The sequence below is a fragment of the Pseudopodoces humilis genome, chromosome 9, assembly GCF_049639895.1.
Source record: "Pseudopodoces humilis isolate 2021_Gansu_Grassland_sample_001 chromosome 9, ASM4963989v1, whole genome shotgun sequence".
In the NCBI taxonomy this organism is placed as follows: domain Eukaryota; kingdom Metazoa; phylum Chordata; class Aves; order Passeriformes; family Paridae; genus Pseudopodoces; species Pseudopodoces humilis.
In genome coordinates, this window is record NC_142208.1 from 13,552,147 (window position 1) to 13,577,115 (window position 24,969).

The window sequence follows — 24,969 nt, forward strand, 5'->3', positions numbered from 1 at the left end:
AGTGATCTTGATGGGTTCCTTCCAACTCAGCATATTCTCTAATTTTGTGATTGTGGGCTGCTCATTCCCCTTCAGTTAGGGACTCCACAACAGATTATTTTAACATATAGCTGAGAGAACTTTGTAAAACTTTTTCCAGAATGAATCCTTGCAGGGGTAAGCTACCAAAGAGACGAGATCAGCTCTGGTTTTGTCTGACTGAGTCTTGAAAGCGTTCAAGGACAGGGATTCCATAATGTCTCCAGGAGAGCTGTTCCAGTTTTGCAGTGACCTCTTATGGAAATCTTTTCTCTAATAACTGGCAATGGACATTGTTAGGATGATATTTGGTTTTCCTGTGAAATTCTGCATTTCAAACAGTATTCTAGTGTTTGAAAAATAAGCACAGTGCAGAAAGTGCGTGCTCACTCCTGGGTCATTCTTCTTGTATGCATTCTGATTCTATTAATGCAAATGTCTAAAGAGCTACAGCAAAAAAGAAAAAAAAATGTGATTAGATAGTAATTTCAATTCTGATTAATGCATGTTTATCCCTTCAGTATATTTATGTACTAAGCAAAATTATCAAACTCTAGAAAGCTAGCACTCCATTATTCTCAAGTAGTTCTATTTTTTTACTTCGTTTATTTTTTTGTAATATGGATGAATGAGTTGTTGAATTTGGTTAAATGTTGTGAGTATGGAAATCTGACAGCGATTAATGGCTTAAAATTTCCTTGGCAGGAGATGAAGTGTGGGTTGGAAGCAGAGCAAAAAAAATCAGTGAAAAACGTAGCAGGGTGAGTGGAAAAAGACACAGGAGATTTTGTAGAATGAACAAAGAAGAAAGGAGATGCCAATTAGAGTGAACACAGAATCAACAATCATTGTCCATAAAAGCACACTTGTAAAACTTCTACAAAGAGTCTACCACCCCTCTAAAAAAGGAATAAAAACACAAGCTTCACCTCATTTAAAGAAAGCAAGTTTTTAATTAGCTGAACCTCAACAAAAAATGAAGCAATGAAGGTGAAGAACAAAGGCATAGAAATTCAAATTGGTTTCACAGTTCTGTAATAGTCTGCAAGAATTCATTTTTTCTTGAAATGCAGGTACAAATAAATTTGAAATTGTTTTGGAATATATTTTAAATGTGTAGTATTTTTAGTATATTGGGAGTTTGTTTTCTTACTTGTTCTTCTATGGCCCATAAATTGAAATTCACTGATGCGCCTGGAAACTGAGCAACCTAACTTAGGATATGTGTCCACTCCTCTGGATATACAAGAGAAAGGCTTCTCAAGAGAGAGAATCCTCATATTTACCTTTTCAAAAGTTTTAGCAAAGGAAGAAGTAGTATTTCTGGTGTGAGCAGAGATGATGAGGGATGTGTATTCATTAAGAATATTGTCTTGAACAAGTCTTATCCCATAACCTTGTGCACTGTCAAACTTTGTCTTGTAAGTAAGTGAAAGGCTAAAATCCTGTTGTTAATCTCATTAACTAGATAATTTCCTAGTTAATCACAATTTGGTCTGATTCTGATTAAGTCCTTCTTTGCACTATGAAATATTTTTGTGATACAAATATTTTAAAAACTGATTTTTTGAAATATGTTAAACTCAATATAACTATCAAATAATAAATTTTCATGGCATACCATTGATAAGAATATTTTAATGAACAGAAAATTATTTTAAACATGTCAGATTAGAAATGGGGAAATAATAAAGGAAGGTGGAGCTCACACAAACTGAATGCCACCAAATGTATCATCATTTCTAGAGTGAAAATTGTTCTCTTGCTGCTCTGGAAGTCATTGCACCTCATTGAATCAGAATGTCCACACCTTCTTATAAAAGCAGTAAAATTAATTACCAAACCAGATTTAAATTGGAGTAAAAGTCATATCATTCAAGGAGCCCTACAAATAAGTTTGTGAGTTTCCACTCATAGATGAAAAATACTCTTCAATACAGAGAAATGTTAAAGACAAGTGTGTGACCAGAACGGGGATCTGGAAGACATATTCACCATACTGTGCTTAGAAGTATGGATATGTATCAGGGCATACTAATCTTAAATACTGTAGCATCTTAATTTTTCTAAAATAATTTTATTTCTCAGTATCATAACTATATTGTCATATTTATTCCTTTCTTTAATATGTTTCCAGTGATAAAACTTTACAGCTTTGCAGTGAACATGCAGGTAGGATATTCAGGTAGGCTGAGTAGAGTTTTGTGTGAACTTTGTGCATGTTTGCGTTGATAAAAGCAACATGCACACCTATCCCCATTCAAATTTCATACACTATTTTCCAAATAGTTGTGTTTCAATGTGAGATTTTATATGTAAGGCAGTTCAAAAGAAGGGTGACAGAACTCAGGATCTGAGTAATGCTTGTTGCCTTTAGTTTACCCAGTAAACCCCCACACTGCCATTACTCAGTTTGGAAAACACCAAGAGAGTGCTACTTACACATCTCTGATATGCGTTCATTAACACAGCACAGATGTTATTTGCAAGGCAGAATGAATCAGCTTTGTTCTTTAAAGTATAATTGGTAGTATTGGTGTGTCAAAGCTAGTTCTATGAAAACCAAATTAGGTACTTCTGACAATAAAGAAAGGGCAGATGTAGCTTACTGTACCTTAGATGTCTGACAATATGTCTGTTTTCTTGGGAAGTCTGTGTGTTGTGTACAGTGTTCTCATGGAGCTGCTGGTCTTCATATAGCTTTACTATATGAAGTTGGCTTGGATATGGCCTTGGATAGGGTCTGGTTTATTGCCATATCCTGAAAATGATGTGTCCTACTTAGGTTGTTGTACAAGACTGGATTCTGTATCTCTCACCATGCTTATTTGCCAGTGTTATATTTAAAAATTCAAGTGGCACTTTGCTGTCAGCCTAGAGACAGTAGAGATCAAAATCTTCCAGAGCAGGATGTTTATTGAAACTGGAAGAAAACATGTGGTTGATACCTAGCTGAAGTTATTTTGAGAAATTATTTATTTTCTAAGAATAAAATTTTTTTGAGGGAATTTTTTTTTCAGAGCTATTTTACTGGGTACAGCTGAATATTAGCACATACTGGGTTCCAGACTTTATTAGTGATAATCTTCCCCCAGGGTTTTGTGAAAACGGAGAGCTTGTATGAATGTATATATACATCATAGAAGCAGTAGAGAACATGGTAAACAGACTGGCTAAAAAATCAAAATACAGTTTTGTCTTATAAGCCTTAAACTAGTCTGGACTCTAATACCTTGCAAAACAAGTATCTGTAAAAGCCTATAGACTGCTTTACCTTTTTTAGTTAATGGAAACATACTCTCCTTTTTTCTTTTTTCTTGTCAAGTTTGCTTTTCATCTTGAGTATGTTTAATAAAATTATCCTTATCCCCCGCTATTTTGAACAATTGTGCAATGCCAAGTATCATGCAATATATATGCTACGTGTTCAGCCAGAGATTAAAGATGGAGATGCATGGAGATTAAAGGCAGGACGAGCACATTTGCCAACGAGCAGTTATAAGGCTGGGGAGGCAGTGGGAGCCAGGTAAGAACCTTCACACTGGCAGAGTCACACCCTGCCCTTTGTCATGGCAAAGGCAAACCTGTTTAGAGTGATCTGTATACGTGGAGCACAAATCCTCGTAACCTACAAACCTTAAGAACATCTTCCAAGGAGAAGAAATGCATGTGGAAAAGTTGTGTGTGAATGTAAGGCAATGAAAGAAAGGAGAACAGGAGCTGATAAAAAATGTACAAACAGAGGAGACGAGAGAATAGGCTGACTCTTCTTTCTAGTTTGTGGAATGTAATTTAACACGACAAAAAAGGTTGCTAAAAGTTAATTATGTTGGTAAGGGGTAAATTTCTGTAAATATCTTTGCTTTTTAAAGTTTCATAAAGGTTTGGAAGATATTTGATAGTATATGTTGAAGCTAAATACTGCTTGACATTGCATTAGAATGAAGATACAGTTGGCTGTTGAGTATAAGTTGGATCTATCAGAGGATTTATAACTTCAGTGTCACTCCAAAAATCACGAAATCAAACAAAATTAGTTTCTCTTTGCACCTGTAGCAACTATGCAGAGTAGATAAAAAGGTATACACTGAGGCAGAAGAGATAAGGTTTTGTTCACATGATGCAAAGCGATCCTTTTACTACTGATGCTACTAATTATACATTAATTACCTTGTTATGCTGTGACACCATATTGGAGCAAAGAACAATGAGCCAAACCTGATAATGTACTTTCTGCTTTGTTACTTATTCATAAGATACTTTGGAAGGTTTATTTATTTTTCTTCCCCCAACAGCTCTTTTCAGTGTTTGTTAGGAGAACAAAGCACTAAACACTTAAACCTGTGAATTTTAATGAGTGCCTTTGCAAAGTGGAAACTCACCAAGCAAGTTAGTTGTTGTTAGTTAGTAAATCAGCAAGGCCCTTGAGAAGATGATGTATTTCCGGATGGATAATACTTTAACAGTAATAATCAGTTTCACTTGGAAACAAAGTAGAGACAGTACAAGAATAATGAGACTGATGGAAATAGATGACAGGCAGGTTATTTTTGTGATGTTTGACAAGCTGGTACAATTAAAGTTGTGTTTGATACTATTTTATTTCTCAAAAAACAGTAAATAGTTTTCTTACTCATCAAGTAACATTTATCTATTAGAATACAAAAATTTATGAAATAAAATTAAATTGCAAATGTATTTTTGAAGTGGTTGAAATAACACTTTGACTTTCTTTTTTAATACAAATAATACAGAAAAATTCATACTATATATAACTTTAAAAAAGTTTATATAACTTTGGTTGTGCCACATGTAGGTTTTAAAAGAAAAAATTACTGGATGGGACAGTTTATCAAGTTGAATGCAAAGGGACAATACTTTCCTGCTGTAAAATTTACCTTTAACTGCAGTTTCAATAAGCTTTCAGAACTGAATGATTCCAATAAGTTGTCTTTATTCCTAAATGGGGAAAAAATAGCATACAAATAGAAATATTTTTCATTAATTTTCAGTGTTAAAAGTGTTGTTAAATGTAATTTTTTGCTCTCTGTGTGTACCAGTAAAACTCAATGTACCAGAGCTTAATCTGTTAAGCTTTCTGAGGAAGTGTCTTATTTTGACACTGATTTCCATCATATTAAGCATTCAAATTTAAAACATTGTCTGTATGTTTTATATTTATTACTGTCATTATTCAGTTTTACAGGCCTTGCCAAACTATAAATCCAAGAAATTATACAAAACTCAATAAACCCATACAATAATCAGTAAAAACATGCAATATAATTTAGCTGAAAAAAAAGAAGGAATTTGATTAAGAAGTTTAATTTTGATTGATTGGTTATAAGTGGCAAGTTGGTTCCTTATGGTGAAAAAAACCCAAACGTGGATGTATCATAAACTACAGTCCATGAAACTGCAAGTAAAGGAGCTCTTCATTTCATGGCTTATGCAACTTTATTGCAGTGACGTTAAAAGCTGACTAATGCCTATTAGCTGCGATACTGTTGATCATTAAAGAGCTTGAAGTCGTCATCATATTGAAAAATAGGATAATGAGGACAGCTGAGTGTCAGTTGTTGGTTCAAACTGAGTTTAATTTGGTGCAGAAGAAAAGATAATCCAAGTTCTCTTAAATTCATGACTCAAAGTAGGACTTGAAGTGAATTTTAGTCGCACATACAATGAGAAGAATTAAAAAGAAATATGAGGCTAATTTTTCTTTTTTAATGTGTGTATGTTTTAAAAATGGGTTCAGTTTTCACACAATCAAGAATAATTGTGGCCTTCCAATGAGAAGTTCAAACATATAGGTCTCAGATTCAAAACACATCTTCCTGCACAAGGACTAGCAAAGAAAAATCTAGCTCTTTTAAACAACTTGCCAGAACAATTTTTGAAGTGCACTATTCATGCAAAACTTGTGTGGCCTACTTTTCAACTGTGTCAGTCCACATGGTGCAAAGGAAATACTGTGAAGAAAATGTGCGTGCTATAAACAAATAAATTTAAGATTTATTTGGGAATTTGGGATTTTAGAGTTAAATAGAAGTTAATGTATGTGCTGGATATATTCTTTCCCTTCTTGTTTAGGTCTGTCTGTGCTTTGCTTCTTGCCTTTTCCCAGACAGACTCTACAGAGCCCCACCATCACTGATGGGCTCAGCCTTAGCAACAGCAGTGCTGAGCACAGGGAAACTTCTGGCAGCTTCTCACAGAATTCAGCTCTGGAGCCCACCTGCCCCACTCCCACAACCTGGTCATGCAAGCCCTAGGGAGTTTTATAATAATCGAGATCCTAAACTGCCATGTCTGAGCTTGGAAATACACAACATCCCCTTAATTCTTGTGGTTTCCACTTGCATATCAGAGTGTTCTTGAAAGTAATATTTCAGTCTCCTTTGAGTTCTGCATCACAGTGAAGCAGCTTCAGTAGCTTGAGTTGAAGGCAGAAGCTTTTGTCCATTAAAATGTTTTTCATGGTAAAAAAGATGAAAGTATGGGCTTTTCATCAGTCTGCTAGAGACAGTATTTCGTGTGTGTGAAGAAATACAGAATAAATGAAACTAAGAATGTAAAATCCTCATACTTTCTTACTTTTTTCACATCTGTCAACATGAGCAAATGCTATTCATGTACTGAGAACACTCTGACATCACGGATTAATAATAGTTTCTCTTTTTTTTTCTGTGAGAAAGAGATAGCAATGCACTTGTGTGATGCACGTTTTTAATTTCAGTTTGTGCATGCACTAAGAGACTACAGAGTAAACAACAAATATATGAACATTGATCTGGCCACAGAGTTTAAAAGCTGAACAAAAATGAGAACAATTTAATAACTGACTCATTGCTGTTAAATACTTGATTTTAAAAAGTGGTGAGATAATAACTTCACCAATCATTTTTTTAGTGTCAAGATTATCAAAGTGGAAGATGATTCATGTGAAAATCTTGCTCCATTTTTAAAAAGCCTAAATTGAATTTGTTACTAGCCATAAACGTCTGGCCTTGTAGCACTAGAGAGGGACTTTTATTGTTCTAGTTTGCCTTTCTACTACAGCAGGAGCACTAGCTATAGCATATTATTTTAGGTACTTTGTTGAGACAATTTTATTATTGAGACAATTGTTCATACATATTTTAAAATACATCTTATACTTCCCAGATAAAATTATTCATATTATTTTCATGAAATAAGTTAAAACCAAACCCAAATATAATAAAAAAACATGAGTTCTATGTCAAATCTAGTGCTACTGGAGAACATATAAATTACCTACCAATACTTTGGTGCACCTTTAATTTTTTTGGTCATTAAAGGAAAACTGTTAGGCAGGTACTTTATTTATTTATAATGTGAGTTTTGGATTTTATTGCAATTTGTTGCATACTATAAAATTTTCCATAAGTAATACAATATAATGTAACTGAGAAATCCAGAATCATAAAATCTTGAGACTTGGACTGGACCCACAAGGATCATTGAGTCCAACTCCTGGCCTTGCACAGGTCATCCCCAAGAGTCCCACCGTGTGCCTGAGAGCATTGTCCAAGCACTGCTCGAGCTCTGTCAGGCTGGTGCTGTCCCCACTGCCCTGGGGAGCTGTTCCAGTGCCCAAACACCCTCTGGTGAAGAGCCTTTTGCTGATATCCAACCTAAACCTCCCCGCCTCAGCTTCAGGCCATCCCCTCAGTCCTGTCACTGTCACCCCCGAGCAGAGATCAGTGCCTGCCCCTCCTCTTCCCCTCACAGGGAAGCTGTCACTGCACTGAGCTCTCCCCTCAGTCTCCTCCAGGCTGAACTGACCAAGGCACCTCAGCTGCTCCTCATTTGGCCTCCTCTCAAGTCCTTCATCATCCTCATGTCCTCCTTTGGACTCTCTCTAACAGCTCCATGTCTTTTTCTGTGTTTTGGTGCCCAGATCTTCCCCCAGCACTGGAGGTGAGGCTGCCCCAGCTCAGAGCAGAGCGGGACAATCCCCTGCCTTGCCTGGCTGGTGAAGGTGGGCCTGATGCTCCCAGGACAGGGTTGGCCCTCCTGGCTGCTGGGGCACTGCTGGCTCACATCCACCTGGCCACTGACCAGCACCCCCAGGGCCCTTTCCATGGCACTGCTCTCCAGCCATTCCCCAGTCTACCTGTATATCCAGATTTTCCACAGCTGACAGAAACCCAGGGTGTTCAGTAGTTAACTGGATATAGATAGAGAAAATGGAGTAAATTTTGGCATGTACTCCCATTTCTCCATAAAAAGATGTACCCATTGCCCTCAAAGAAGAATTAAAAAACCTCCCCAAACCAATGAAAACTATTTAAAGCTATGATGATAATTGGTATTTAAAGTTATTATAATAAACCCCCTGGTTTTGTACATTTGTTTGAAGTGCTTTCATCTTGCTTCTTGGACAGGTTTAGTAGCTAACTCATTCCATTTAAGCTTTTTTCCAGTAAAGCTTTTTTTTTACTACTATTATTTTATAGCTAATGGGAAATAATGAACTTCTATAATCATAGAATCACAGAATGACTTGATTATGCTGGTTCCTTTGAAGATCATCTAGTTCCATACCTGCTATTATAGGCAGGGACATTTTTCATTAGACCAGGTTTTTGAAGAGTCTTCCATTCAAACCTTGAGCACTTCCAGGGATGCGGCATCCACAACTTCTCTGTGCAACCTTTTCCTCTGTCTCACCACTATCAAAACAGAGAATTTTTCCTTGTATCTAATCAAAACCAGCCTTCTCTCAGTTTAAAAACATTACCCCTTGTCCCGTCATAACAGGACCCATTTCCCTTCCCTTCCCTTCCCTTCCCTTCCCTTCCCTTCCCTTCCCTTCCCTTCCCTTCCCTTCCCTTCCCTTCCCTTCCCTTCCCTTCCCTTCCCTTCCCTTCCCTTCCCTTCCCTTCCCTTCCCTTCCCTTCCCTTCCCTTCCCTTCCCTTCCCTTCCCTTCCCTTCCCTTCCCTTCCCTTCCCTTCCCTTCCCTTCCCTTCCCTTCCCTTCCCTTCCCTTCCCTTCCCTTCCCTTCCCTTCCCTTCCCTTCCCTTCCCTTCCCTTCCCTTCCCTTCCCTTCCCTTCCCTTCCCTTCCCTTCCCTTCCCTTCCCTTCCCTTCCCTTCCCTTCCCTTCCCTTCCCTTCCCTTCCCTTCCCTTCCCTTCCCTTCCCTTCCCTTCCCTTCCCTTCCCTTCCCTTCCCTTCCCTTCCCTTCCCTTCCCTTCCCTTCCCTTCCCTTCCCTTCCCTTCCCTTCCCTTCCCTTCCCTTCCCTTCCCTTCCCTTCCCTTCCCTTCCCTTCCCTTCCCTTCCCTTCCCTTCCCTTCCCTTCCCTTCCCTTCCCTTCCCTTCCTCTCCACTCCCTGCCCTTCCCCTCCCTTCTCTTCCCTTCCCTTCCCTTCCCTTCCCATCCCTTCCCTTCCCTTCCCTTCCCCCCTCCCCTCCCCTCCCCTCCCCTCCCTTCCCTTCCCTTCCCTTCCCTTCCCTTCCCTTCCCTTCCCTTCCCTTCCCTTCCCTTCCCTTCCCTTCCCTTCCCTTCCCTTCCCTTCCCTTCCCTTCCCTTCCCTTCCCTTCCCTTCCCTTCCCTTCCCTTCCCTTCCCTTCCCTTCCCTTCCCTTCCCTTCCCTTCCCTTCCCTTCCCTTCCCTTCCCTTCCCTTCCCTTCCCTTCCCTTCCCTTCCCTTCCCTTCCCTTCCCTTCCCTTCCCATCCCTTCCCTTCCCTTCCCTTCCCTTCCCTTCCCTTCCCTTCCCTTCCCTTCCCTTCCCTTCCCTTCCCTTCCCTTCCCTTCCCTTCCCTTCCCTTCCCTTCCCTTCCCCTTCCCCTTCCCCTTCCCCTTCCCCTTCCCCTTCCCCTTCCCCTGTCCCTGTCCCCTTCCCCTGTCCCCGTCCCCGTCCCATCGGAATAAAAGGGTTATTTAGTGGTGAAGCTATTGTACTAGGCTGTGAATTACACAGTTTGTCACCTTTTAAACTGTAAACTCAGAGGATTTTTTTTTCTTGCAGCAATTGGATTTACTTAATAAATGTTTTTCAATGGAAGAAATATATCATAAAACTGTAAAGTAGCCACAAAATTACAAACTCAATAACCAGCTAAATAATGTAGTTTTCATGAATCTGCTTATCAAAGCTTTACATGAAAGCATTGGACTTCTCAATTTGTTGCATAGTAAATGGATCTGGGCTTAAGCTGAGTGTCTTTTCATGTGTAATGGATCACTGTTGGGTTTTTGGCAGTTTTGTTGCAATTTGCTTTCTTGAAACGAAGTTCTACATATTTGCTAACCTCAGCACAATGACAGTTGCTTACATTTTCTTTGGCAAAAATTAATAGGGCTCATTTCCAGAAACAGTTAAATTAACAGAGCTGGCAACTCCAAAAAAAACCCAAAAAAACCCCATGTAAGCATGTCTTATGTAAGAAAAAAACTAAAAACTTCAAAGTTAAAACTAGAATCTCAGTAGTAAGGAGCTGACCAGTTCTGCAAAGTTTTGACATAAACCATATTACTTTGATAACAGTCATTCAAACTTAAAAGGAGACAGGAGCAAACTATATAACTGAAATTGGTTGTGGGAGATGTGGCATGTTCCCCTTTCCAAGGATGTTGAATTATTTGCACAAAATAGAACATCTCATATGAGTTACGGCCATAACAGGTTCTCATGTTCAATGACTGAGATTTATCACCTGAATCTGATTTTAAACAGATAAAATTTTAAAAACATCATGTGTTTACAGACCATTGTCTGTTCTGAAAAGGATGGAATTTCATCTTTGATGAAACTGTTCTCTATGTAAATTTCCACTGATGTATTGTTTAACTAATTGACTTTTTTCTTAAAATACAATGGTGACAAACGTAAACACAGCTGTTTTGTCTGAAAATTTCAAGGACAAGTTGATTTAGTCATCAAATACAAGTATTAAGACATTCTTCATTTCTTGGTATTTGTACTGGAAAATTATGTAAAGCCATCAGAGTTAACAAAATGCAGACAGGTGCTCTATTCAGTACAGCGGTCATTTACTTCTAATTCACACAACAACTGGTACAAAAATAAAACAGTTTGGTTACTGTGAAGCTTATACCTCCACTGTCTGTGGCAGAGTGTATGTGCAAACTCTCTGTCACCTGTTCTAGCAAAGTCTCCGCTCATCCACAGCAGCCTTTCCTCATGGGCATGTTTTATGTCATGGAATAGCCCTGCAGCATGCTCTTGTCACTAGTGGCATCCTACTCTAGTTCTCTAGAGTTGAGACAGCTGCAGCTTTAACTTCAGTTCTGTAAGCATATATGGTGCATGTTTGGTCTTCCTGGTGTCTGATACACCTGTAACCATGATAAGAAACCAAAATATGGATTGAGAAAGTGCTTCAGCAAGGTATCTCCAAGGAATGCATCAGTGCTGCCGGCAGCCGTGTTAATGAATCCGTACATGGACTTCCTTTCTGAGTCAGCAGTCTGCCTTGGCACGCTTTTACATAGGTCTTTGTCCTAAGATTGATCAGAGAGGCATTCTGAGGTTTTAAGCAATCAGTAAAAGGAATTTTAACTTCGTGTTTGAAATTAGGAATGCTGAAAGCTCTGTCTTCCTGCTCTGTCTGAGAGTCAGAAAGGAAGCACGTCAACCAAGCTGTTGAGAAAACAAATTATTTGTTAGTATTTGGACTTGGTAATGTGCATTCTTGTGCAGTGTCATCACCACAGTATAAGTATTTCTCATTTGCAGGTTTGGTATAAACACTTTTCAAATCTTATTACCATTTTTTAAGTATCATTGGACTACTTTTAATTATTTTCTTGTTTTTTCTCACTTTTTGGTCCTGTGCATGGGGCTGTAAGTGCAGTGAACTGGTTTGGAGGAGGGGGGAGGTCATTGGCAAAACCTAGGGGTTGATGAGATTTTGGTTTGATAGAGAACCAAAACAGACCTATTGCTCACCCTGGTGGTCTTTCTCTTTCACCTGCCAGCTTTTCCTTTACTAGACAAGGCCAGTGTCTTTAGGGGAGGCTGAGCATCAGGGAAGTGGGGTTGTTGGTTGTAGCACAGTGGAGGAAGGCAGCTGGGCCTGCAGCTGGGAGAGAGAAACTTCTTGGGCCAGGCTAAAGACTTACTTTTGTTACAGATAAAGATGTGTTAAAAAGGTAATTTCATTGTCATGGTGTTTTCAAACTTTCTGTTTCAGAGTAAATTCTAGAAAGGTGACATGTTTTAAAATAAAATGTTTTTTGAATTAAGTAACATAGGACTAAATCTCTGTAGAAGATCAATAGTAAACAGAATTTCAGGAGGCAGGAAAGGAAAGCATATTAAAAGAAAAAAGAAAAAGGTTTATACTTCAAGGGCATCATTTACCTTACCAGAATCTCAGCCAGGTTCTGCAGTACTTATTCAGAGAAAACTACTTTGTCTTTCACAAGGTTTGGTTCTGGATTTTTTTTTTTATTGTTCATGCAAAATATATTTTTTTTCTGTAATACTTAAAGCCAAACAAGCTTCAAACCACTTATGTACTTTCAACTTCTTCACATTCTGTAATATTGTTAAAATGTGAACTAAAATTGCATATTAACATGAAGACATGGAGTCGTAGTAATATCTCTTATAAATATCTTTCACCTTGACAGGTATGTGATTACCTAGTAGTTTTTCCAGGTGTGTTTTTTGGTGGTTTTCAGGAGTGCCTTAGAAAGAGCCTATAGCTAGGCTGAAGCAAGCATGCAGAAAAGGGGAAAAATTACATACTAGCTGACACTTACGATACAGAACATAAGCTGAAGTTGGATGTTCCTCCTCCCTTTTCAATGCCTGTGAATAAGACCACACCATAATGAAACTCAGTGGCCTTTCACTCTCAGACGTTTGTAAGGGACCCTGTAAAGCAGGTGGAAGGCAGGCAATTTCCTAGGTCACTACCCTCAGGATGGTGTCTGTCTGAAAGGCTAGGAAAGCCAGATAAAGATGCAAAGACTGTAGACCCAGAGGAAAGAGGGATTTTGAGAAAATAGTTTCTTCTTTTTTAAATGAAACTCTTTGTGTTATATAAAAAGAACAACAAAAGCCATGACACCAGAGGGTGAAAGTTAAAGGACCTGACAATATTGTCTCTAGCAAGAGAAAAGGTCTGCTGAGGTAACTGTTGGTTTCAGTGCCATATTTAGTGGTCACTGCTGTATTTTTTTTTTAAGTAAGGGTACTATCCAAGTCTGTTAGAGGGAGTTACATTTGAAGTTGATTCTTCAAGCCTTTGGCCATGTGATTATATTATTTTATCTTCAAACCACGTAGAAAAAGGCTCACAATAAAGCTTTCAGTTTTAGAATTATAACTACATAGAAAAACAGGAAAGCTCCTCTGCAGGGAGCAGGTTGGCTGAATAAATCAGTCTTTGCATCCTAACAGAGAAACTGGTCTTTCCATCCTACCACTGAGAAAAAATATTCACTGCAAGAAAAGGTTTGTTGTGTAAAAATAGCTTTTACATTTGCTTGCTGCATCTTTTTCTGCATGGTGTTTAGTGATAGTTGCAAGTCACTGATTTAATTTAATACCTCATGCATTCCTTATCATTTGGTACATAATGTTGAATTATAATTCCAGATTAACAATATTCACAACATGCCATCACCTTGACAATTACAGCATGGAAGTCATCAGTGCCTATAACTGATGACATCAAAGGCTTCCTCTGAAATACCAAGGTCTGCATATCAGTGCAGTCTTGCACCAAACTGTGAATCAAGATTTGGCCTATAGTGGCATATAATTATGCTTATGCAGATTTTACCTAAGATAAAAGGAAGACGTGTGTTCATGCTTTTTCAAGTTGCAGAAACCTCTTTATAAACATTTGTTCCATGTATTTCCAAAGCCCACTGAAAATGGTTCTCTTAGTGTGAGTGAATGCTTACCCATAAACCAGGATCACCACAACCCTGAACAGCCTATTTTAGGTTTAGTTGCTCCAATAAAATTGCTAAATTTTATTTTCTAATTATGTGGAGAACTCACATCTCATGATCAATGACTGTGTCAAATAATTAATTGTCAGGCTTTTCAGTTCAAATTAGTCTAAAACCGAAAGAGCCCACATTGTTTATATTTTTGTTGCTGTGGGAAATTGAGAGGTCTGATAAGAATTATATTTTGATACAGCCTCTGTAAAACTATTGAGGTTTATGCCTTTGTTTAGAACTATCAATTGGCTTAAGACTGAATGACTGAAATGATTAAAATTTAGTGAGTGCTACAATTTACAATGCTCAGACTTGCTCTCTATCATTTTATTTTGTACACTAATTAAAGGCAGCTTTTTGTATTCATGAATTCTCATGTATAGCTGGATGATTAAATAGGTTGAGATTTATTCATAGTGATAAAAAAGTCAATTTTTCCATCTTCAAAGCAGATTGGTATGAGAGAGATTTTCCTGTGGCTATCAGTCAAAGCTATCAATTTTGGCAAAATGACTGAAGGACAAACAATGGCAGAGAAAAAGGAGGAGAAAGATGCTTAAAAAGGTGACTTTCAAAAATACTGTGCTCTTTAGTTCTATTGCCAAGTTTCGCCCCTTCCTACATAGCTTCTTTTGTTCATTTTTCTCATTGATGGATGGTCCTGTGTTTGATATTTCTTAATTGTCACAGAAAGCTTCTGATGTAGTTGACATTAAGTTGTGCTAAATCACTGAGCAGACATGACTTGAGGAGCAGTGAGCTCCTGAAAATCCTCATGCAAATGTCTGAAAGTTAAGTGGTCCCTATTTAAAAAAGTGGTGTTGATGGCTACCTCTCTTTAGAAGTCTATGAAACAGTTATGGATTTTTCTAGACTTACAGCAGAAGCTGACTGCTGTATTTGCAAGTATCAGAAATTGTTATACTCTGTTTGGTCTGGAAATAGAAGGGCTAAATTATATTTATTATATTACATTACTAAAGATTTAACAAAAAACCCTCATTAGGTAATGGTACATGGAAGATGAGAGCTGTGATGTTAGTACTGCAGCAGCAAACTCTGTTTGCAGCCTGTCAGATGCATTTAACAGTGAGTCTTTTCCCTTCTGTGTCTTGTTTTCATAATGTTTTAAAGCACGTTCTTTGACATGCATTCAAATGCTCTGTCATGTGCTGAATGATTTGAGCATTCTTGATTCAGTCTTTTTTTGAATGAAATTTTACTAGGCTTTACTGAAGCCAAGAGCTTCCAACTTGTCAAATATGTCCACGGCTGTATCTACCTTAGCTGTATTTATGAGTTCTTGTGACTAAGAACCTAAACAGTTCAAATGGGAGGTATTTATTTCTGTGTTTGTGGAGTTCTGCTATTTGAAAATTTAGGAAAAATAGCAGGAAATCTGAGTAACACAGAATCTGAAAATTTATCAATTTATTCCATTATAAAAACTTAGCAAGGGGGAGTAACCTCTTTCTCTACTTCTTCTTTAAACTTTTATTGGCATGACTGTCTGTTGTGTAGGTTGCATGTCAGACTAATGTCAAAATAACTGAGGAATCTGAGGATTCCTTTTGTCTGCCATACAATTCTAGTATTAATTTGAATGTATAAGGTAAATAATTTCATTAAATGTAATCCTTAAAGTGATTCATTCACAAAGAAATGTACTTCCTTTTAGTAATTTCTTAAGACATGGCAGTAAAGCTTGAGCTCCCTTTAACAGTACTGTTAATATGTGTAATATTGTACAAAAGCACTGTGAATTGGAGGAAGAGGCTTAAATTCTCAGAAAGCCCACATTTTCGATTGCATTTTTTCTTGAGAACTCATTTGAGTGGTTTCCTTGCCTCAAACCCTTTACTTCGGAAACCTTTCTGATTTTAGCATTTTAAAGACACAGCATTTTGTTTACCCTACTGTATTATTATTATTTTCTGGTATTTTTATTCTTTGTTTTCTGTCTTGTGTTTTCTGTGACAGTTTCTTGGATATTCTCCTATTTTGTTGTCAGTTACCAAACGGAATGGTAACTGATGAGGAGTATGGTATATTGAAGTAAGGACAAGAACTGTTAAATTAGTTTTGATGGTTTTGTTTGGTTTTGTGGTTTGTTTTTTTCTTCTAATATTGTTTAATCTTTTTTTTTTTAATTTTTAACCAAACACTAATTAAGAAATAGACAATTGCTTAATTCAAGAAGACAGTGTTTTCCAGTCCTTTTTTTTTTTTTTTTTTTTAACAGTTTATTGGTTTTTCAGTTCTGTATTGCAGCATTCCAGATACAGGGGTGGGTTGGCAAATGACTACATTAGATTTTACTGGTAAATGTATTTATTTGATTTCAGTTGATTACTTTCCCAGATGTTGCACCATCATGTAGTTAGATCATTTTATAAATTAATTATGAAGAATTTGATTATGATTTTGGGGTAATATCTCAGCTTTTATTCTTTCCAAGAATTAATGCACTTTTGTGTTTTCCAAGATATTCCATGCACAGGTGGAGATTTTTTTTGCGTAGACACTGTGTCAGGACTTTTGCGTAGACAAAAGTGCAGGAGTCGCTGCTTGCTTCATCTCACCTTGATCACTTTGTTTAGCCAGAGGTAGGCCAGTTATTGTTAGACCAGTGTTCCAGCTGAAGTTACCTGGTTCCAATTCTTCATGTGGAGATAAGCCCCCTTTGGTCACAACTGAAGCATAGTGACATAGAAACAAAGAAAAAATGTCCTTGTGTTGTGTTTAAAGGTCTGACACAATACCCAGAGGCTTTTTCAGGCTGAGCAATGGGCTGGGGCTGTGACTAATCAGCCACCAGCACGAGTGCTGCTCTGCTGCTCTGCAGTGTGTGGCAGGGGGACCCTGCCCTGGGCCTGGCTTCTTTGGCCTTTGGGCAATTTTGCAACCGAGCTGGTTGGTTTTCATTTGTGCAGGATCTGATTGCCAGTGCATCACTGGTTTCTCTAAAACAACATTCCAATGGGCTTGTTTATTAGCAGCCCTTATCTGCAGTGGGACAGCAAGGAGCTTGGAAAGGAGAACCTTGACATCGGCAGTAGTTGGTGGGTGATGGTCACCAGCAGAACAGAAGTGTAATGCCATCCACTTAGCTCTAGAAAATGGCACATTTTAATAGAAAGTGCTGCTATTTTTTTGACTGATGATACTGAATTGGAAAAGTTGCATGTATTTTAATTGGTCATATTGCCAGGCACTCTCCCAGAAAACATAATTAACTTCAAGCTACGGAGCACCATTAACAGATGGGACTTTTTGTCTTGTATTTTTTTCACTAATTAGAAAATCTCAGTATTTTCACTTTTATGGATTAAACAGAAATTTTCATTTTATTGTCAATATGTTGTTTGAAAGTTGAGGGAAAAATCTCCCAATCTGTATAAAAAAAGCATAACAAAGCTGAAATATTAACATATATTGTAGCATGTACAGAACAGATCACAGCAAAAATACTTACTTTTTAAAAAAATTTTCCTTAAGTGAGATTGGAAATGTGTGTGGAAAAGTAAATAAAGGTACTTTTTTTTTTTTGTTTTACTTTCTGGTTTGATTGTTTCTGAGTCTTCTGTCTAATCTATATCATTCCTTAATTTTGATTTCACAGCATTCCTTATAATAAGCAGTCTGTTCAATGAGAGGTAGTCTGTTCAAATCTATGTAAGAAGGCTGAACCTTTTATTGGGGAGAGAAAAAAACACAGTTTATTGCAGACAGACTGAATTTCTAATTCTCCTTAGTGTGGTTTCATTCAGAGATGTTCCATATTCTATTTCCAGTGACATTACATCAGTTACTTACTACAGTCATGAGTAGTTGGGCAAGCTCACAGTGAGTGATTCAGGCCTTCACCATGGCTTTTACTTGTACCCAAATTATTGCTTTAATGCATAAATTCAATATTTGGGAACTAAATATGGGGCTAATTTTTTTCTTTTTTTTTTTTTTTTTTTGATAATTCTTCTGTCTGCTGTATCTGTTTTCTCTCCCAGAAATGTTTCTATATTCCTTATCAATGTTATTCAAGTCTGTAAAAAGAGATGCATTACATAATAACTATAGTCTTCTGATTACTTGTGGTCATCAATAAGAGCTCACACTGGCCTACCTGGCTGCATTTGCTTTAAAGATTAAATTCATGCTATGAATTTTCTGACAGAAGTTCACTGAGAATTGAATGTCCATTGGTTTATCAGAGAGTCATTCCTCACTCCCCTTCACCTCCTTTTTTGGATAAACTCAGACTTCTCTTGGAAAATGTAAGTCTATATGACCTTTGCTGAAGGGAAAAAATTATATAGCAAAAAAATATTGGAAAGCTGCCAAAGTTTACAGTACTGTTTTTATCGTGTGCTGATGACTAAATTAGTTACCATAAAATGTAATAGCTAGTTATCTTCTTAGTTAACTCCTTTTTGTGTAATAACAGTAAACAAAAAATCAGAAAATGCAACTGAACGGAAGTGACTCGCATGTAAACATTTTCAAGTCTGGGTTTCTGAGATGTTTTTAATATGGCTATAAAAATTGCAAAGTTTGGATTTAGTACTTTAATTCCTTCAAGCTCAAAGCTAAGAATTAGTAAAGTCTCTTCAGAGCTGTGTGATCTTGAACCTTTTCTGACTTCCCTGGAAGTTGCTCATCATCTGTCTTGAAGGTGCTTAAGTTGCTTCTAGAATTGGATGTTAAATCCCAGCTGACATGCAAAGGTTGGAAAAAATAGTAGAAATTAAGATTATTATTTTTTGTTATTTTTCCTTCACCACCTGCCTTTTCTGCATGTCAAGTGGTAGGATCATTAAGTCACTGAGACAGATTTAATAGCTAGGACACTGCCCAGCAGACAGAACCCTTAAGATTAGTCGCTGTTAGCATGTACACTGTAATCAAGAGCAGGTGCTGGCTGTAGAATTTGCACTTTTCCTGTATTTGTATGAGCATCAACACATATATCACTGCTGCCTGGTCATAGTATTATGTCGTGACCAGCATGACTCTTATACAGGGAATATATTAATAGCAAAATCTGTTTCCTTGCATTTTCAAATAAAAGGTAAATGACAAATTTTCCCAGTTTCTTTGAGCTTTTCATTTAGCATTTATTGCTGGTGGGAGCAAGATGGAATCTTGTTTAGTCTTTTCATGATTTTGTCACTTCTTTCTTCTTCTGTTTGCTTCAGCCATCATTTGCTTGTGTTTAGTGGTTTACTTTTACAAGGTGGCTCACAACTGGTGCATTCTTGGACAGTTTTCTTTAAAGAGAAGAACAATGTTAAATGCAGCTGTTCTAGAAAATATTAAGAGAATATTTCATCTATAAGAAATATGATCTAACACACCTGGACGAGGTAGAATTGCGTTCTAGGACCCCTTGGGAGCTCATGACCCCATAGAGTAGATGGTGGATATTTTGTGCTTTTGCCTTGGGCATTTTATATTGGCCCAGGAGGGCCCAGGTAAAGAAAAGGCTGAAAGACTGTAGGTAGGGCAATGTGTTCAAGCCCAGAGAAAAGTCAGTGTACAGCTTCATCTAGAGCACGGTCCTAGGTCCTGTTGATGGACTTAAGAAATTCTCTTCTGCTTTACTCCTGGTTACCTGGCAGGGTGTACTGGGAAAAATGGCCTCTAAACAGAAACTTACTACCAATTTCTGTAAAAATCTGAATACATTTTATTTGACTGTACAAATCACAAAGTTCTGAAGGTGACTGTTGGATTCTGTAGTTTGACATCAAGCAGCTGCTTTAGTTCACTGGTTCATGTTCAAAGGTAACAGAAATAAAAACATCTCAAAGTAAGCAATACAGTACAAAATGGTAGAACACTGATTTTTTTTTTTTAGAGCAAGCATCTATATTGTTTTATAATAATAGAACTTAATTTATCGTTATATTAATTTAAGATACATAAATTGCTCAGTTTTTTGTGTCAGCTGCAGTGCATTTCTTACCACTTATGGCTTTGCCTATATGGAATGATTTCCAAATTTTGTTCTTTGCATATAGGGTGTCAGTTAGTAGGACAGCAATTTTAGGTAAGACATTCTGCATCTTCTATGGTCAGGAAGGTCTTACTTTTGTTAAATTGCAGTAATTGCACAGATGTGGGTACATCTAGAGTCTGTAACTTCATGCTGGGATTGCCAAGCTAGAAGCAATTCCTAACTTCTGAAATGTAACTTGAAGCAGGTGTGTCCTTAGCTTTTTGAGGTTTTCATGCCTATCAAATCTGGACAAGTAAATTCTGTCTATAAAACAACTAGAATTCATTTCTTATTTGATGGTTAAAGGACGTTTGGGGTTTACCAAACCTTTTACCTTTATTGTATCTTTTAATTTCAGGTATGAAAATTTTCATCCAAGTTAGATCAAAACATCAAGCTGTTGTCATCTTAGTAGAGCAAACTTTTGTGTAACAGAAGTTTTGTTAAACACTTCTAACACTTTTTGTTAAAACTTTTGTGTAACAAAAGTTTAATGGATCATTGAAGTTTCAGCTTTATGCATATAGGAAATAATTTACATTCTCCATAACTAATTATAAATATAAAAATGAATGGAATTTTACTTTAAATCACAGTTGATAAAAGTGAGTTAACATTAACTGATAAAACTTATTAACAGAATTTACTCTGTGAATGTAGAAATGAAAAGTGAATTTCGAAAAAATATTAATAACAAACAACCTAGTATATTTTAAGCATTACAGTAGCCTTTGGGTTGAATGGTTTAACCATAGAATAAGAATTTGAAAAAAACGTTTTTGAAGAATAGTACAGAACAGAGTGTTGTCGGAAAAAACAAGAAGTCTTTGATGCCCTGAGGTCTTAGGAGTTAGAGATTTCTGAAAGTTTTTTTCTCTTTTCACTGCATGCTTCCTATTTTAATATTTGATATTTAATTTTGGAGGAAAATAACAAGAGACGATTATTCCATTTTGATTTTCTGCTTTGCCTCTTGAGTTCTATGCTATTTTGTATTAATTATGTTTGGATAATTTAATCTTGTATAAGCAAGAATTTGCTTTTGAAACTTCAAAGAGCTCTGTTTCAACTTTCACGGAATGTTCAAGTGTTACGGGGTATGAGAGACTGAAGTCCCTGCTCTAGAGTCTGAACATGGCTCTTCATTATTTACTGTAGCCCTCCTGTCTAATGTGACCAGCCTTTTCATTTTCACTTTTTTAATTCAAAATGCACTTAAGGAGTTGTAGGGGGAACAGTGCCACCACTTGGATTATCCCTTTGTTACATAGGCTGGGGCCTGGAAGGTGGGCTTAGTTGAGACAGTGTTTCTCAGAGTTGGTGCTTGCAATAGTATTGTGCTGTTACACCATAATCAAAACTCCCCTTTTTTGCTTTCTCTTTTTTCTTTTTGTATTTATTATGGATGCCTAAATTTTGACTGCAGTCAAAGCACTTCTAAAACATCTTGGAATCAGTCAAAACATTTTTTATTTTCCTTAGATGAATTTTATCTGCAGTTTCTCTGACTCTTGCCTCAAAAAGTCATTCTACACTTCTGTTGAAATCTGGGGTTGGATTTTGTCTATTCCCATTTTTTATGAAAGATTTAGGGATATGTAGCAAATATTCTATGTATTTCTCCATATTTCCTTTAATAAGATAGGTGTTTATTTTTAATTTATTAGTAAGTGCTTAGTCAGTATAGCTGTTAGCATATGAGTGCACATTTCTACATCTTAAACAAACAGCAAGCTATTATAAATTAAAGGATTCTTTTCTTCTGTACAGAGGGGTTATAATAGATGTGTAGCAATTGCAATGTTTTGGCAAATGCATTGAAATAGTGAGCAGAGCAAGCAGGCTTCTTGCCCTGACTTAGTTAATGAAAAAGGCAGCAATTCACATACATAAGTGTTTTTCCCTTCCTCAGATTCTAGTTGCTGTGAATTTGGTGTGTGGGACTATGTTTGTGACACCCCTCAAGCATAGTAAGGTCTCTAAAATAGACATTATCTCCCCTGGTAATCTAGGGAGCACTAGAACAAACTCAGTAATTGTTGTCCTGGGTCTGTCTGAATGACCAGGTTGCACTCCAGTTTATTTAGATGGGAATACAGTAAAAACCTTGCATCTGAGACTTTATCATAAAGCATACAAGAGTTTGGGGTTTGTTAAAATCTATTCCTTTCTTTTTTATATTTTAGTATAACTTTAACCTGATTGGTTCAAGGTCTGCTTTTTCAACACACTTGATGGTTTCAAGGTCAGCTCAATTTCTCCATCACTTAGTAAAGGAAAAACGTGTTTCTCTGCTAGCAGGGAAAAGAAATGGAGTTTAAGATTCCATTCTCTTCTGATACCCTTTCTGAGATTCTGTGAGACATTATGAATCATGTTAGGCACAGGTTTCAAGGCAATAGAAGAGAAAATAAGCCTTGATTTAAAATGAGGTATACATATTACAGAAGGGCAATGTTGAAGTCTTGCATACGTACATATCTCACGGTTTGCCGAGGCATGGGAATCTAGGGCTCCTTGCAAAATACAGATATTTGCATTTTTGTGGCAGTTACATGAACTGTCACAGAACACTGAAAAGCCTTAAGTGTTTTGGAAGGTCTCAGCCAGAATCTCAGTAACATTTAAGCAGGACAGTGATGATTAATTGTTATGATTGTTAACCCAGTGTTATGCTGGGTTTGCTCTACAAGAATCCTTTGGGTAGGAGGCAATGACTGAATGTTGTGACTCAAGACCTGCTATGTGAAAAGGAAAATAAAAGTCCTTTAAGTTTTACAAAGTCCTTGTGTACTTTGTGAAACTTGAAAGAATGAGAAGAGTATTTATAGAGTCCCAAATGGATTACAAGTTTAGTTTTTCAAATTTCATTTTCAGCATTAAGTGGCCATTTCAGCATTCTACAACCCAAAACTCCTGCCATAGGGTAAATCTCTTTTGTACTTTGGCTTTTTTGGGGTTATTATTTTCCTCTTTTCTTTTCTTTTGTTATTAGTAGATTGTTTGTTTTGGTATTTTATTGTTTTTTTGTTTGTTTTTTAAGAGATACTTATATTTAATAATGGTTTTGGGGGTGCTGTTAGAGTAGAAATGATTCCACAGAATGCAGAATAAAACATTTTCACTAATGCTTGACTTTAAATTATTTAAAAGTGAATATCTATGTTTAAAACTGGTTTGGGCAAAATCAAAACTTTTGCCAAAAAAGTAAGCTCTGTGTTCTCAGAACACTTAGCACCTTTTTAAATTCTGTTTTTAAAAAAACTAAGACTTTCATTGAAATGGATTGATAATAAATAATGAAGTAGATTTGATTCAGATCCAAAGCATGATTGTGTGCAGCTTGGAATATTCCAACAGGTAGGGCACAGTGTGCATGATAATTTGATTCCCAGTATCTTAATTCAGAGGAAAAAAAAAAAAGGGGGCCTTGGGATCACTGCTAATCATAATTTGGGGTATGTATAGATAACAATCCACAAGTTCTGTTCAGCACTATAATTTCTTGTGATGGTGAGACTCCTACCAGTTGATATGAATTTAATAGCTTATTTCACCTTGCAACAATGAAAGAAGATTTAAACTCTAGATATTAACATTTTAGTAGTCTTAGGTACCAAAAATTTTACTTTCAGGCTTTGATTCTTGAACTTGACAGACAGATCTCACTGGTTCAGCTGATAATGCATCAGATAAGACAACAGATACTTGTAAGATAACAGGACGAAATAACCTTTTCAGACATTCACAAAGTAAAAAATGTTATGGTCAACAAGATATGAAAGTAAGGAAAAATAATTCAGGCTTTCAGTTGAATAGTTATTTTAACAAGTAGTAGTAATTATGTAACATTAATACATTAATGAGTTTATTTTATTGGAAGGTATGTACATGTTTGGTATTGGCCATGCAGAGCTTCAGAGTTTGGTTATGTAATAATTATTACATAATTATTGCTTCAGATGCTGCCTTTATAGCATTGAGTGATAGCTGAGAGCAGAGGAGTGTCTCAGGTCTGCTTAGAATGAAAGCATTGTGTGTCCCCTCCTTGCATTGTTATCATCAGTCAGGCTTGTTCATAATATAGCAGCTTCAGAAAGAGGTCTGAAGCCTGTATTGAATCAAGAGCTTTTTATTCCAGTGCTCATCTGTGGTTTTAACTATTAAGACTGTTAACAAAAGTCATCACTGTCAGGATGTGCTGCATCAAGTATTGCTTTAAAAGTTCACTGTGGTCTCACTGGACAGGAGTGCAGTCTTACAGTTTTCCTGTGGGTTTCACAGCCATGTGAACGGAAGTTCAGTCTAATCTGTTTTCACTCTTACTTTATGCACCAATGAGGAATCCTGAAGGATAGATCTGATAAAGCCAGATTGTTTGTCTCTTTTTCAATGCAAGAAAGCATTCTATGACAATATATAATGTTTGAAGTTCAAGTAGGAGTAATTTTCTAAAGAAAATCAGAGCTGAAATTAAACTAGCTTATGATTTATTTTTGTTTTCTTTTTTTTCATATGTAAAAGAATAAATTATTAATGTTGCTAAATAATTGCTCTTCTCTTTTCTTTTGTAGGTTGTCTTAGTCTTCGCTCTTAGTATTGGTGCTCTTGTAATATACTTCATAGATTCATCAAAGTGAGTATTTGAATACATTTTCCTTTCTCTCCTTTCCTGCAGCAATTACACATCTCTAAATTTCTCCATTCATCTACTTCAAATCAGTGCTTGGTCTCATCGCCTGAGTGCAAATATATATATTATAATAGCACAGGTTCTACAAAAATAACTCAAGAATGGGAAAAAGAAAGAAAATTATATAAATTTAATTGAACACAGTCACATTGTATCTGTAGAATGGAGAGGAAAACTACTTTTATGCATTGAGATTATACATACTGTTGCAAAATTACAGTTTTTATATTCATTATGCATGTGTAGAATCTTTCAAAATCAAGACTAGGGTAAGAAATATAGGCTAAAAATATTTGTCAGAAA

The 24,969-nt window shown here is 36.6% G+C and overlaps 1 protein-coding gene across 23 annotated transcripts in view; it reads left to right on the forward strand.

The window, feature by feature from the left end:
* The window catches only part of KCNMA1 (potassium calcium-activated channel subfamily M alpha 1), a 438,076-nt gene that overhangs the window by 173,567 nt on the left and 239,540 nt on the right, over positions 1–24,969 (forward strand). For all 23 annotated transcript variants that reach the window (XM_088059361.1, XM_088059362.1, XM_088059363.1 and 20 more), the window contains one exon: positions 24,548–24,609. In XM_088059361.1, coding sequence (XP_087915487.1) covers positions 24,548–24,609 — 62 coding nt within the window. The remainder of the gene's footprint in view (positions 1–24,547; positions 24,610–24,969) is intronic.